The 15614-nt window shown below is 42.9% G+C and overlaps 1 protein-coding gene and 1 pseudogene across 4 annotated transcripts in view; both read left to right on the top strand.

The window, feature by feature from the left end:
* Window positions 1-15614, top strand: part of LOC111982133 (protocadherin gamma-C5) — a 58759-nt gene that overhangs the window by 9306 nt on the left and 33839 nt on the right. For 2 of the 4 annotated variants that reach the window (XM_024013717.1, XM_024013721.1), the window contains exon 1: window positions 87-2658. The exons of the other annotated variants lie outside the window; for them this stretch is intronic. In XM_024013717.1, coding sequence (XP_023869485.1) covers window positions 256-2658 — 2403 coding nt within the window. In that variant the 5' untranslated portion in view covers window positions 87-255. Of the gene's footprint in view, window positions 1-86; window positions 2659-15614 lie in introns of those variants that run through there. 4 annotated transcript variants of the gene reach the window in all.
* Window positions 10614-13512, top strand: LOC111982135 (protocadherin gamma-C5-like; annotated as a pseudogene).

Consider the following 15614-nt stretch of genomic DNA (forward strand, 5'->3'; position numbering starts at 1 on the left):
TGTGGATCGCATGTAATATAAAACACAATCACACTGTGGTTTCTCCCATAATAATGCGTTTAGAAACGTACAGAAGCACAGTAACTTGGAGCTCCAGATGAGAGAATAAGGACCCTTGTCTGGATAGTACATTAGGTGTCCAAAGGCTCTTTGTTCTGTTAATGGACGCCACATTGACTGGATTCTTGTCAAATACATTCTAGGATTTATTTTCAGCCTTAATATTGTGATTTGGCTTTAGATTTTTGTCGTGAAATGGCAATGAGAAAGAACAGACTCTTGGAGTGGCCGTTGTGCGTGTTCGTGGTTTGCGCGTTCTCAGTTTACCCTGTGGCCGGGCAGGTCCGCTACTCCATCCCGGAGGAGATGACCTTGGGATCCTTCGTTGGAGATATAGCAAAAGATCTGGGACTGGAGCCGCAACGGCTTGTAGCCGGGAGAGCGCGGATTTTCAGCGCGGGCGACAGTGAGTACGTAGGGCTGGACCGAGAGAAAGGACAATTGTTAGTGAAAGAGAGAATGGACCGGGAACAGCTATGTGCGGAGATGCCCGCATGTAGCTTCAGTTTCGATGTGATATTAGAGAATCCAATGGAACTGTTTCGAGTTACAGTTGAAGTACTAGATATCAACGATAATAGCCCCGTCTTTCCGAAGAGAGACATTGAATTGGAAATCAGCGAGTTAGCCGTACCTGGTGCGCGTTTCTCTATCGAAAGCGCGGTAGACCAAGACGTGAGGGAAAATGCACTTCAGAAATACATATTAAACCCCACAGACCATTTTAACCTTAATATTCAAGGTCGCATAGATGACAGTAAACACATGGAGATGGTACTTCAAAAACCTCTGGACAGAGAAAAGACAAAGCATCACTATTTGACTTTAACTGCTGTCGATGGTGGAGACCCTCAGCGGTCTGGAACGGTTCAAATTCACATCGTCGTTCTCGATGTTAATGATAATGCCCCGGCATTTAGCCAAGCTACATATAAAGCAGTTGTTCCAGAAAATGCAGCGAAAGGCACATTGATTACCACAGTAAGTGCGACAGATGCAGACGAGGGATCTAGCGTCATTATAGAGTATTATTTTGAGCATGCCACCAAAAGTATTCAAGAGCTATTCACAATCGACCCGATTTCAGGCGAGGTAAGAGTAGTAGGAGATATAGATTATGAAAAGAACAAACAATTCCAAATAAAGGTAAAAGCCAAAGATCATGGTGGCTTAACAGACTCATGTGGCATCGTTATTGATGTTATTGATATTAACGATAACATCCCGAAAATAACCGTCATGTCATTTTATAGTGCCCTACCCGAGGACTCAGTACCTGGCACTATTATAGCCATGATTAACATCCAGGATCTTGATTCAGCGGAAAATACAAAGATAACATGTTCCATTCATAACAACCTTCCTTTCAAGATGGAATCATCTTTATCAAATTACTACAATCTGGTGACAGAATCAGTATTGGACAGAGAGCAGACAGCAGAGTATAATATAACAATCACGGCAGTAGATGGAGGCAGTCCGCCGCTCTCAAGTAAAACAACGCTCAGTTTAAAGATATCGGATGTGAACGACCATTCACCCCAATTCCAACAAGAAAGCTATGATGCCTATGTGTTTGAAAACAATGTCCCTTCCCGGTCTTTTTTTTCTGTGAGGGCTACAGATGCAGACCGGGGACCAAATGCTAGGGTATCATATTTCCTTGAGGATGGAAGTTTAAACGGGGCTCCACTCTCCGCATATTTGACAGTAAATTCCGACAGTGGGGTGCTTTACGCGGTGAAGCCCTTTGATTATGAGCAAATCAAATATTTCAAAATCAATGTCAAAGCACAAGATGGAGGCTCACCCCCATTGAGTGGCAATGTGACTATAAACATATTCATAAAAGATGAGAACGACAATATGCCTCAGGTTCTCTACCCAGTACAGGCTAGTAGCTCTCTGGTGGCTGAAATGGTGCCTCGTTCAGCAGATGTGGGCTATCTTGTCACTAAAGTGGTGGCTGTTGATGTGGACTCTGGACAGAATGCTTGGCTCTCATATAAACTGCAGAAAGCGACAGACAGGGCGCTGTTTGAAGTGGGCTTACAGAATGGAGAAATAAGAACCATACGCCAGGTCACTGATAAAGATGCTGTGAAACAAAAGCTCACTGTTATAGTGGAGGACAACGGGCAGCCCTCTCGATCAGCTACAGTCAATGTGAACGTGGTGGTGGCGGACAGCTTCCCTGAAGTGTTCTCAGAATTCACTGACTTCACAGTGGATAGGGAATATGACAACAACCTGACTTTTTATCTGGTGTTGGCCTTGGCTGTGGTCTCGGTTCTGTTCATATTCTCCATCATTGCCCTTATCACAGTTAAAATCCACAGATGGAGACAGAATCGATTATTCTATAAATCTGCAGCAAACCTCCCAGTTATCCCATTTTACCCTCCCGTTTACCCAGACGGAACCCTGGGAACCCTACAGCGTGTATACAACTATGAGGTGTGTGGAACCACTGACTCTAGGATGAGTAATGTGAAGTTTGCGAGGCCTTATAGCCAGAACACACTGGTGGATGTGAGTTGCATGGGGACAATGCAGAGAGAAAATAGAGAGCAGGAGGATGCTGATGTTGATGGAGAGGTGAGACCCCCCCCCCATTCTGTTCCCTATTCTGATGTTGCTGTGTGTACAGCATATCTGAATGATTGAGCCGGGTGATGTTTCTAAACTACATACATTCACCCTATTCTCTTGCCTTGATCAAGTTAACATTTACAACTGAAAGATGTTAGTAGCATGGTCCAAACTGTGGTATGTTGTWTTGGTGGCTGGACTACAGGCAAGCATACTTTGACCCTCTTCCAATCTGTGTAATTTCTGTCTATCTATATGAAGGGGTGAACATACGCACAATGCATCTTCGTAGGCATTTACCTTTATAATGTGTAAAGGGTTCTCCTACTATATATCAGTGAAGGGACTACATGGTGCTGACTAGAGTGTTATCTGTTTCTGTGTTCGTCTCAGCTGGCCTATCAGTAACTTAAGCGCATTTGGGCAGCAGGTAGCCTAGTGGTTAAGAGCGTTGTGCCAGTAACAGAAAGGTTGCTGGTTCGAATCCCCAAACCAACTAGGTGAAAAATCTGCCGTTGTGCCCTTGAGCAAGGCACTTAACCCTAATTGCTCCTGTAAGTTGTTCTGGATAAGAGTGTCTGTAAATAACTAAACATTTAAAATGTAGAAGTATTAGTGAGGCCAGATGGCTCATCTTCAGGCAGCCTGTGATGTCATGATTCTGTTAAATTTTTTTCGTGAAATGCACTGCAACACCGTGACTATGATCCTCAGTTGATTCCCTTCTCATTTACCCCGCAGGTGTGTAGTTAAAGGAGCATGTTATAAACTCACTGTATCAGTTTCCTTAGGTCTCTTCTGACTGACTGACTGACTGACTGACTGACTGACTGACTGACTGACTGATTGACTGACCTGACTGATCGACTGACCTGACTGATCGACTGACCTGACTGACTCACTGCTAGTACTATCAAGTCATTGTTCTGAGGAGCCTTCTCCTTGCTCTCTCCCATCGATCTTCCCTCTCTCGCTCTCACTCTCTCTCTCTCTTTCTCTCTCTCTCCTGCCCCTCTTTCTCTTTCTCTTCTCTTCCATCTCTCTCTCTCTGTAAAACACCATAGCGCTTGGGCACACTGACCCACTTTCCCACTCACACACTACTCTAATAATCTGTGCTGCTGTACTGCAGTAATGGGCTTATAAGTCTCTTCTATCAGACTCTGGGCTTCGTTCCACAGCAGTGTTACACTGATGCCTGTATGAACACTGCATCTGCTCTGTATTCAGAATGAGTATGCATGTCTGTCTGTCCGTCTGTCCATCTTTCTGTCTGTAACCAATGTGTCTGTCTGTCTGTCTGTCTGTCTGTCTGTCTGTCTGTCTGTCTGTGCTTCTGTCTCTCGTGTCTCTTCTGTTCTCTCTGTCTTCTCTGTTCTGGTTCTGTCTGTCTGTCTGTCTGTCTGTCTGTCTGTCTGTCTGTCTGTCTGTCTGTCTCTCTGTCTCTCTGTCTCTCTGTCTGTCTCTGTCTGTCTCTGTCTGTCTCTGTCTCTCTATCTGTCTCTGTCTCTCTATCTGTCTCTGTCTCTCTTTCTTTGTGAAGCACGTGCATGCACTTGCACATGCGCTTGCGCAAACACACACTACTAGTCAGAAATAGCACAAGACTATCATGCGTATTATTTACAAGTCCTCCACCATATAACCAACATTTCTTCTGTCAGGAATCTGCAGCACTTGTTGTTTGCAGAGTGTTACCATGACAACCTGCATGTCCTTAAGGTGAATCTCCCTGGGATGCTGGAGAGGAGAGTTAGTTACTGCATCACACACCTCTCTCTGAAAATCTAAGCATATAACATACTTGAAGTCACCTGAATACAACAACCAATACAGAATGTCTAAATCTGCTGTTCTCGTGAACCCAACAGCAAACATTCAGGGACAGGGACCCTAACATGAACATAACCACACACACTCAACCACACAACCATAAAACATGTCCTAAGTTTTTCTAACACATCTAATACCTCAGTATCTATGCAGGATTCTGTGGTTAAACAGGAGGCAAAGATGTGACGCTGTTGCTGAGACAGACATAGAGAGAGATAGAGAAAGAAAGAGACAGACATAGATAGAGACAGAGATAGAGAGAGACATACATAGAGACAGAGAGAGAGAAAGAAAGAGACAGACATAGAGACAGAGATAGAGAAAGAAAGAGACAGACATAGATAGAGACAGAGATAGAGACAGAGATAGAGAGAGACATACATAGAAACAGAGAGAGAGACAGAGAGAGACAGACATAGATAGAGACATAGATAGAGACAGAGATAGCGACAGAGATAGAGAGAGACAAACAGACATAGAGAGAGAGAGTTGACAAGCAGAGCCACATCTCTTCTGTCATTTAGTCTACCCCTAACTTCTTGTGTGACATGTCACTCAGGCCAGCCGCCAGCATACTCCTACAGTTACACAACACACCATGATGACAGGAAGTGGGCTGTACTCTGTTTGTCCTGACTATGTTCTCATATGCTCTGGCCTGTTTAACTGCTTCACAATCCAATACTGACCCAGTTGGACTTGTGTGTAGTTTGTGAGTGATGAAACAGCTACGTTGTGTTCCATTTTGTTTCCTCTGTAACTATCCATCAACCAATCTGTCCTAACCCCATTACACTGTTGCACTTATTTAATATTCCAATGCACTTATACAACCATACACCTGTAATTACATACAATCTTAGTCTTGTTTATGTCTCTTTCCTTCTCTCAGACCTTCACATCATCACAAGCACTCACTTTCCCGTATCGGACCTGGGGGTCCTCAGTGTGTGTGTATTTGTCTGTTTACCAGCCAGTGACTGGGCTGTATGTTAGTGGTGCTGAACACACTGTGTGGAGGCAGAGGGAGGGAGGTGTTGTTGTTCATCATGCAGCAGTAGGAGGACGGCTGTGGGACGCAGGTTTCACTGCAGCACTAGCTTCTGTTCCTCTTCATTTCAATCAAAGTATTGTCTTCAGATGAGATGTACTGTACTGTACACGCTCACATACACAGAGTCACAGGGTCTATTCATTTAGAAAGTATATCTCGCTCTCTTCCCCTCCTCTCACACTCTCTTGCTCACTCTCTCACTAACTCATTCAATCTGTTTCTCTCTTTTGTCTTTTTCCATCTCTCCCTGTAACAAAAAGCTTTTCACTATGTCACATCAGTATCCATTTCTACTCCCCATAGCCCTCTAGCTTGGTTCAACACCACAGCTTAATACAGTGAGCTATAGACTATATGTGTTTTTATAGAACACTTGTCCACAGTAAACCCTGTCCTTACAGAGACTGTGTTTGACAGTAGACCTCTGGCTTTACTCTTATAGCTTTGGATTTTCCTGAGCTTTATGTAATAACAGAGAGTTATAATGCAATCAAAGTGTGCTATGCTCATCTTTAAGTATGAACTTACACTGTACACAGCCCATCAACACTTAATTTGCACTGTCGCCTTTCCCTTTGGCGCAATCCTTCGAATTGAATGTGTTTCTCTGTGCGTGGTTCTCAGACAGCTTGCAGTCGTCCACCCCACCCTTTCCCTACAACACAGAAACAATAACATATTCATTTTCACGAGGAGAGGTGGGATGTGTTGCCATGACGACTGGCTGAGTCATGGTGAAGACTGCACCATTATTTAAGTAGTTGTGGGGGGGGTGCAGCTAAATGTCTGTGGGGTGTTTGGTGGGAAGGCACTGGGAAGCGACCCCTGCCATGGGCCATGTTTCAGTCTTCACCAGCCCTAAGCTGCAGTGGGGCAGGGCAAGTTCAGCAGAAGGGGAAAATGTGTGTCTGAAACTCTCTATCTTTTTGTCTGCGGGTATATTACCCTCAGTGAAGATGGTGTTGTTCCTGGGGCAGGTGTTTGTGAAGATTGTGATATTTATTACAAAAACATACTCTCCTCTGTTCACTAGTGGATTACAGAGATATCCACACCCTTGCATATTTAACTATGTTCTGTTAGCTATTGTAAGGGCCAAACACAGTAAAACAATACAAATAACATGCATAATTACTGACATATTATAAGATACAGTATATTTTGTGTTTGGTAATAGCAAACATGTTTCTTTGGTTATGGTAAACATGCTTGTGTTTCCCTGAATGGCATTCATGCACCGACCTCATGATTATAGGCCCCTGAATTTTCCCTGACAAAGGGACCTGACCAGGAAACCTCAGGGCCCTACTCATGAAGCATAAGGGGAACGTGAAGATAACACTAGTATAATACTATGGTCGTTCCACACATGGAACCCACACTACACATGCAGAGTGTGATATTTGATGCTAATATTCAGCATCATTCATTGCTCTACAACACAGTGGTCATACTAAGTGACTGTGGTGGATAATGTGTCAGATGGGTCTATGTCTGAACTCTTCTTCTGTTTTGGTAAGTATGTCTCTGTGTGCCGTGGGTACAGTCACTGTCCTGACCTAATGAATCTGATTTTATTCATTTCTCTTTTTCATGTTGTCGCTGCATGTGCTCCATCTGTGTTTCTCCAAACAAGGTAAGAGCAAACTTTTATCTACCTTTCTCTCTCTCTCTCTCGCTCCTACTTCAGCCTCTCGCTCATAGTCTTCGCTCCTTTACGCCTCCTTGTTTGGCGATCTACCAACGATCTTGGCTCTCCAAAACCAGGAATACAAAGACAAAATCTCGTCGCTCTGCTAGCCATGGTCTCGGGCTCTCTCGCTCTCTCATCGCCTCTCTCTCTCTCTCTCTCTCTCTCTCTCTCTCTCTCTCTCTCTCTCTCTCGTTCTTCTCTCTTCGCTCTCTCTCTCTCTTCTCTTTCTGTATCCCCCTCTATCTCTCTCTCTCTCGCTCTCTCTCTCTCACTCTCTCTTTCTCTGTCTCTCTCTCTCTCTTGCTCTGTCTCTCTCATCTCTATCTCCTCTCCCCCTCCCCCCCTCTCTCTCTCTCTCTCTCTCTCTCTCTCTCTCTCTCTCTTCTCTCTCTCTCTCTCTCACACACACACACACACACACACACACATGCACGTGCTTAGACCAATATAACCTGCAAAAGGATCATGTTTAACACACAAGTATGAGTTGTAAAGGGAAAGATCAGCACTGTTCATCATACATATGTCATAGACAGTCCTACAGATTTTGAACATCTTATTATTGGTTGACATTGAATTATCTCATTACTGAGAAAGGAAGAGAGAACATTCCCATGAGCAGTGTATGAGAGAAATTAAAATATATGTAATGAATGTGTCGGTACCTGTATCAATCACATCTTCCTTTGGGTAAAGGACCATTCAATCATTATTTTTATGTACCGTAGAAGGGGCTTTACATCTTGTTTATGTATTCAGCTATTGAGGCCCCAGTCATGAATGATAAAGTAGTATCTGGTCACGTGACAAATAGTGGCATGAACTGGAGACATATATACGCAGTTCCTTGAACATAGCGGTTTGGGGCCATTTCATTTAGTATTCTTCCTCAGGAAATGCTACCAAGCAGTTTTCCATTCCAGTGAGAGGAAACAGGCGCGCATTGTTTATGCAAATATCGTGCTGCCTATTGTCTGCCGCTGCACCAGCGTGTGCTGTCCGCCTGTGTGGCGCTGTCCACCCGCGTGGTGCTGAAATGCTCCGCTTGGTCTGTGCAGCGCGTCTGGGTCTCCTTTCTGCCTCAGCGCACCTRTTTTCATGGGTTGAATAATGTGGTGCTGCAGAAGTGGGTCCTATTCTGCCACTGATCATCGTGATGAAATACGACTATATTTATGTTTTGTCGGCCTGGCCCATATTACATGACACTGTGATATGGTTTATGAGCATGATTCATAATTAAAACGTTATTTTCATCTAACGCTGTAATTCGAGGTCCCGCAGTTTCCAGGGAGATTTAGATCATCTATGTCCACTGGTCGTAGCCTATTGTCGGTAAAAATCAGTGTGGACGAATTGATATTGTGGTGGTTAGACACATAGTTTAAAGACACAGATAGGATACATCTATATAGCCTAAAGACACATATAGTGTCGCGATCGTCGTAGTGAGGAGACCAAAGCGCAGTGTGATGTGAATACATCTTATTTAATGACAACTATAGAACACTGAAACAAACTATTACAAACTATACAAAATAACAAACGAACATGACGCTAATGATAACGAGTGCAGACATGCAACATCAACATAGACAATCACCCACGAACCAAACTGGAAAATGGCAACCTAAATAGGATCCCCAATCAGAGACAACGATAAACAGCTGCCTCTGATTGGGAACCAATCCAGGCCACCATAGACCTACGTATGCCTAGACTACACACACAACCTAGACATACAAAAACCCTAGACCAGACAAAAACACACATACCACCCTTGTCACACCCTGACCTAACCAAAATAATAAAGAAAACAAAGATAACTAAGGTCAGGGCGTGACATATAGGACAAATCTATATAGCCTAAAGACACAGATTTAAACTATCTTTGCTAAATACTTCCTCAATCAGTTAGATAGGCAAATTAGCAAAATAATGAAATACACTGAGTGTACAAAACATTAGGAACACCTTCCTAATATTGAGTTGCACCCCCCCATTCCACAGGAATGCTGGACCATGTTGACTCCAATGCTTCCCACAGTTGTGTCAATTTGGCTGGATGTCCTTTGGGTGGTGGACCATTCTTGATGCATACGGGAAACTGTTGAGCGTGAATAACAGAGCAGAGCTGCACTTCTTGACACACTCAAACCGTTGCGCCTGGCACCTACTACCAGACCCCGTTCAAAAGCACTTCAATCTTTTTTTTGCTCATTCACCCTCTGAATGGCACATACACAATCCATGTCTTAACTGTCTCAAGGCTTAAAAACCCTTATTTAACCTGCCTCCTCCCCTTCATCTACACTGATTGAAGTGGATTTAACTTCTTATGGCTGAAGGGGCAGTATTGAGTAGCTTGGATGAAAGGTGCCCATATCAAACGGCCTGCTCCTCAGTCATAGTTCCTAATATTTGCATATTATTATTAGTATTGGATAGAAAACACTCTAAAGTTTCTAAAACTGTTTGAATTATGTCTGTGAGATTAACAGAACTCATATTGGCAGGCAAAATCCTGAGTTGAAATCAAAACAGGAAGTCAGAAATCTGAGCCTGTATGTATTCACCAGAGTCCCTTAACAGGTGACATCAATAAGGGATCATAGGTTTCACCTGGATTCAGCTGGTCAGTTTATGTCATGGAAAGTGTATGTTTTCTTAATATTTTGTACACTCAGTGTATGTACTACCGCTATGTAAATACACACTACTAAATTGTGTGTGTGTGTTCGTGTGCGTGCATGTGTGCGTGTATGTGTGCGTGAAACCTCTATCCTCCTCTTCACTTTCCTCTCACGATCCTTTCATTCCCAGCCCGTTACTCCCCCCTCCCGTTCAGATTGAGCAGGCTACTGGGATTAGACGTGTGTGGGGGGATGAGATGGCTTCCTGCTCCTTATGACGCGCTATGAGAACACCACTAGGCTGTGCTTCACTCTCATTGTCACACGACGGCAGAAAGAGTACAGTAAACAGAGGGCTTAAAAGGATACAGCTCTGCTATAATAATACTATTAATAATAATACTATTAATAATAATAAACAAAATATAGGCCTATATTTGCATTTATTATTTATTAATTAATTGAGAATGTATAGAATTACCACATCTGTTTAGTAAAGTAGCACCTTTATTACTTGTGAATCAAAGTAACATATTTTATTGTGAGTGAAAACATTGTGCTGCTCATCTGTTTCTGTGGTTTAAGCGTTCTTCTCCAGTGTAAACATAGTGTGCCTTTAAGATCAAGTGAATCAGTGATTGGTCTGTAGCAGAGTGTTCTTTCCACCAATACCGTGTCGAGCCATACAAAGGGATCTACTCCCTCCCCTCAGCCTCAGCATCTCATCCCTTAGCCTACAATGCTCAGATTTGGGAGCTACTCATGCACTGACTGGAAACAAAACACGTTCTGTTTGAAATTCGTGGAAACGTTTACGGTGAAGAATTTTTATTCCAATATTGTGTGATGGTATTTCCTGCGAACAGGAGACTGACTCAATGGAACAAAGGACAATGAGTATTCGTGGCCTTTTGAGGTGGCAAGTGTTCTGGATTTATCAATATGTTCTCCTGTGGAATACAATAGAGGCACAGATTCGATACACCATACCTGAGGAATTGAACGTGGGCTCTGTTGTTGGGAATATAGCTAAGGACTTTGGTTTGGCGATATCTGAGCTTTATGACCGTAAACTAAGGATAGCCTCTGATGCTGGTAAGCAGTATTTCAGTGTGGATTTGGAAAAGGGTGAACTGGTTGTCAATGAGAGGATAGACAGAGAGGAGTTATGTGGAGAGAGCGTCCCTTGTCTGTTTCCATTGGAGGTTATAGTTGAACATCCCTTACAGCTGCATCGCATTGAAATCGACATACAGGATATAAATGATCATTCTCCGAGTTTCCTTACAAATGACAGGGTTTTGAAAATAGCTGAGTCTATCACTGCAGGTGCGAAGTTCACAATGGAAAGCGCACATGACCCTGACGTAGCCTCAAACTCCTTACGGTCCTATAGTGTCAGTGATAATGATCATTTCTTGTTAAATGTGAAGACCCAAGATGGCACAAAAATACCAGAGCTTGTGCTAAAGACTTCATTAGACAGAGAGAAGAAGGCAGTTCATAAGCTCGTGCTCACCGCTGTAGACGGAGGGAATCCTGCACGATCTGGCACCTCTGAAATCACGGTCATAGTGTTAGATATTAACGATAACGCACCCCAATTTAAAATACCATTTTATGAAGTATCTGTCGCTGAGAATAAACCAGTTGGCACCACGGTTCTAAACGTCAAAGCAACTGATTCTGACGAAGGACTAAATGGAGTGATCGAGTATTTCTTTGCAGACCAAACCCCCGATACAATAATGTCATTACTTGATGTTGATTCAAATACTGGAGATGTAACTATCAAAGGGCAGCTTGATTATGAACAAATACATTTGCATAAATTCGACATAATGGCAAAAGATAAAGGCAATCCACAAATGGAGGGACAATGCAGTATAAAGATAAAGATTGCTGATGTTAATGATAATGCCCCTGAAATTATTATAACCTCACTCACCAGTCCAATACCGGAGAATTCATCCCCTGGAGTGGTTATTGCATTGATTAGCGCTAAAGACTTAGATGGTGGTGAAAATGGCAAAGTAAAGTTAAACATGACACCGGGCTCACCGTTCACCCTGAAGCCYTCCGTCTCCAACCATTACGCACTGGTGACCAACGGCCCATTAGACCGAGAGACGTTCCCGGAGTATGATGTTGTCATAACCGCAGTTGATTCAGGGTACCCACCTTTATCTACAAAAAAAAACGTGACTGTGGAAATCTTAGATGTAAATGATAACCCTCCAGTGTTTTCCCAGCCCTCGTATACTGTTTATGTTAAAGAAAATGGCACCCCGGGATCTATCCTGCGCTCAGTGTCCGCCTCTGATACAGACATGGGTGAAAATGCCAAGATTTCCTATTCTATATTAGACTCTAAAGTACAAGACGTGTCTGTCTCCTCCTATATTTACATCAACTCAGATAACGGCAGCATCTACAGCATGCACTCGTTTGACTATGAGAAACTGAAAGTGTTTCAGATTCAGGTGCAGGCAAAGGACCACGGCTCTCCGTCTCTGAGCASCAACGTCACGGTTCATGTTTTTATCCTGGACCAGAACGACAATGCCCCGGCTGTTATTTACCCCTCCGCTGTCATGGCCTCTGTCTCCCATCAGAAGATGACCCGGTCCGCTAAAGCAGGCCACCTCACCACTAAGATATCGGCAGTGGACGCAGACTCGGGCCACAACGCCTTGATTTCCTATAGGCTGAGCGGAGGCCACCGACTCGTCTCTGTTGTTGTGAATCTTTACACAGGTGAGGTGAGGATCAAAACGTGCTGTTTCAGAGCAGGATGACTCCTCTCAGAGGCTGCATATAGAGTTAAAGGATAATGGGGGAGCCGGTCCAATGTCCACCACAGTCACAGTTTTCATATACTGTTATGAGGTAGGGCTCGTCGAAACCCATATCGGGACTACCGGCCAGAAAAACTGCAGAACCCAGCAGGGAAACAGTAAATTCACCTTTTATTTGATCATTCTTCCTGGCCTCAGTGTCCGTCTTGTCTTTGTTAACTTTTCTCATCTAGTGGTGAAGTGCGTTAGAAACAGTAGGAGAGCTCGAATGTTTGCTGTGATCAGACGAAACTGACTCTGACGGAATACAAGAAATCCCAACAAGAAACCTGCAGATCCAGCTCCAACACTGACGGCCCTATTAAGTATTGAGGTCCTGGTGAGGGGACATGTTGTCTCAGAGCCAGTTCGTTCAGGTCGTGTCTCTTCATCCAATTCTAGACGTTCGTGATTTCACCCTGTTAAACCCAGGCAGCACTACTGACTTTAAGGAAATGATAAAGCGTGCTTGATGCATCTTTACCTGACAGTGCGTTGACTTTCCGAGAGCAACAGGTGAGCACAATTCCTGCTTATATTAGGGTTAATATAATTGTCTAGTGTTCCAATTCTTTTTGTCATTTTTTTTGTGGTTTATCCACCGTTCTAATATATTATTAATATGTAATGACTACGCTGTGAGCAAATATTGTATGCTTTAGTTGAATAAGTTCAATATGTTTGATAATCAACTTTCTTATGTTTTGTGGGTTTTGTTTTTTACAAACTTCTTAACTTTTATGAGACCACATGTTGCATAACCAGCCTGACCGCGCTGTCAAAGGTTCTGCAATCACGCTACAATTCTGACTGCGCTAGCGTGTTATGCCTACTGTTTTTTAATAGACAAATATCTAACTTGGGTTCAGGGTAGGCCTATAAACATTAACCAACATTGCATTTTAAGGTGAAAGCAGCTGCCACGATTTTTTTTTTAAATGCCCAACGAGTAGAATTGGTATATCCAGAACCAAAAGCTAAACAGATAAAGTACGTTTTTTGGAATTTGCAGGAGGAGGGAATTGCATTGAATCAAAAATTGTTAATTTCCATAAGGTCGGCGGGTACACAAGTATTTTTTTTTTTCTAAAAGAATGAATTCGCTTTTCCTATGGGTTTGATCGGAAAAAAACCGTAAATTATTGCATTAACAGAACACGTCACAAAATATTGGGGACCCATTGTTACTTTTAAGGTGTGTTAGCAAATTCACTGGAGTGCCAGAGTGCGCTCTGGGCGTTCTTAAATCAGAGCGTTGCAGGTTGTCAGTTCATAATTTAGAGCGTTTCCCTCTCGGAGCGGTCCAGAGCACACACACTAGACGCTCTAACCGAGGAGTAGGGTTGATCCGAGCGTTCTGACCTCACAACGGCAGTCAAAGCACTCAAGCTAACTGACTAACGTTTGGCTAGCTTGCTAGGTGCTTCCAGACACAAATGAGAGAAATTCTTACTCTGACTATTTGACTTGCCCTAGAAGAGCTGGTTATGCTGTTTTCATTTTTACCAAAAGCGTTTGTGACTGTAACTGTGCTGCTGGCAACAATTGAATTACGCTTTTTACCGACGTTTACTGACACCGGCCATATTCAATGGGTGTTGAGCGTTCGTAAATTCATCAGTTATTCTGCAATCTGGCACACTCAGACGAGAGTGCTCAGAAATTGGAGTAGATAGCCAGAGCGAATTTACGAACGCAGCCTAAATGTTTTGTTTAAGAAACAGTAGCTCTTACAGAAAATATATTGCTGCATTGTACTTCAATTTCAATGTCCAGAGTAATGTGGTTTTCATTATTTTTTAATTAGAGCGTTATGTAGCCTAAAACAGTTTTTATTTCTGATTGTGGAGCATAGTACATGGTTGTTGTCATTTACCTTAGCCTGGGCCTGTACTGCTGCTTTAATGCAGCACTGGTCCCAGTCATAATCTATTGGAGCGCTGAGCACCAATACCATGCAGCTTTGTACAAAGAGATCTACTCCCTCTCCCAGCTCACAGCACAGTAACTGTCACGTTCTGACCTTAGTTTTTTTGTTATGTCTTTGTTTTAGTATGGTCAGGGCATGAGTTGGGTGGGTTGTCTATGTTCGTTTTTCTATGTTGTGTTTTGCGTTTGGCCTGGTATGGTTCTCAATYAGAGGCAGGTGTCCTTAGTTGTCTCTGACTGAGAATCATACTTAGGTAGCCTTTTTCCACCTGTGTTTCGTGGGTGATTATTTTCTGTTCTGTGTTTGTATTTTCACTGTTCAGGACTGTTTCGTTTCGTTCCCGTGTTTTGTTGTTTTTGTTCGAGTATTCGTTTTCATTAAAAGAGATAATGAATACTTACCACGCTGCACCTTGGTCCTCCTCACTTTCTCCCAACGACGAACGTTACAATTACAAACTCAAATATATTAAGTGCAAACAACTAACTGGATCTCACAAATTCCTTTCAATTTTAATTTGATCAGGTTCAGAACAGTTCTTTTTTTGTTTGACCTGCTTAACCTCTAATTCCTCCCAAACCCGGATCCGGGAGCACCCCCATCAGTAAAAAAGCTGACTAGCATAGCCTAGCATAGCGTCACAAGTAAATGTACTAGCATCTAATATCATTAAAATCACAAGTCCAAGACACCAGATGAAAGATACACATCTTGTGAATCCAGCCATCATTTTGCATAATTTTAAAATGTTTTACGGGGAGACACAAATATGAAATCTATTAGCTAACCACGTTAGCAAAAGACACCACTTTTTTTACCCACCAGTTTTACTCCATCAGTAGCTATATCACAATTCGACACAAATAAAGATTATAAATAGCCACTAACAAGGAAACAACTTCATCAGATGACAGTTCTGATAACATATTGCGTCATTTGGAAACTTTGCGTTCTGAAAACACAGTGACCTTAATCAGGCATA

This window comes from Salvelinus sp. IW2-2015, linkage group LG20, assembly GCF_002910315.2.
Source record: "Salvelinus sp. IW2-2015 linkage group LG20, ASM291031v2, whole genome shotgun sequence".
Lineage (NCBI taxonomy): Eukaryota > Metazoa > Chordata > Actinopteri > Salmoniformes > Salmonidae > Salvelinus > Salvelinus sp. IW2-2015.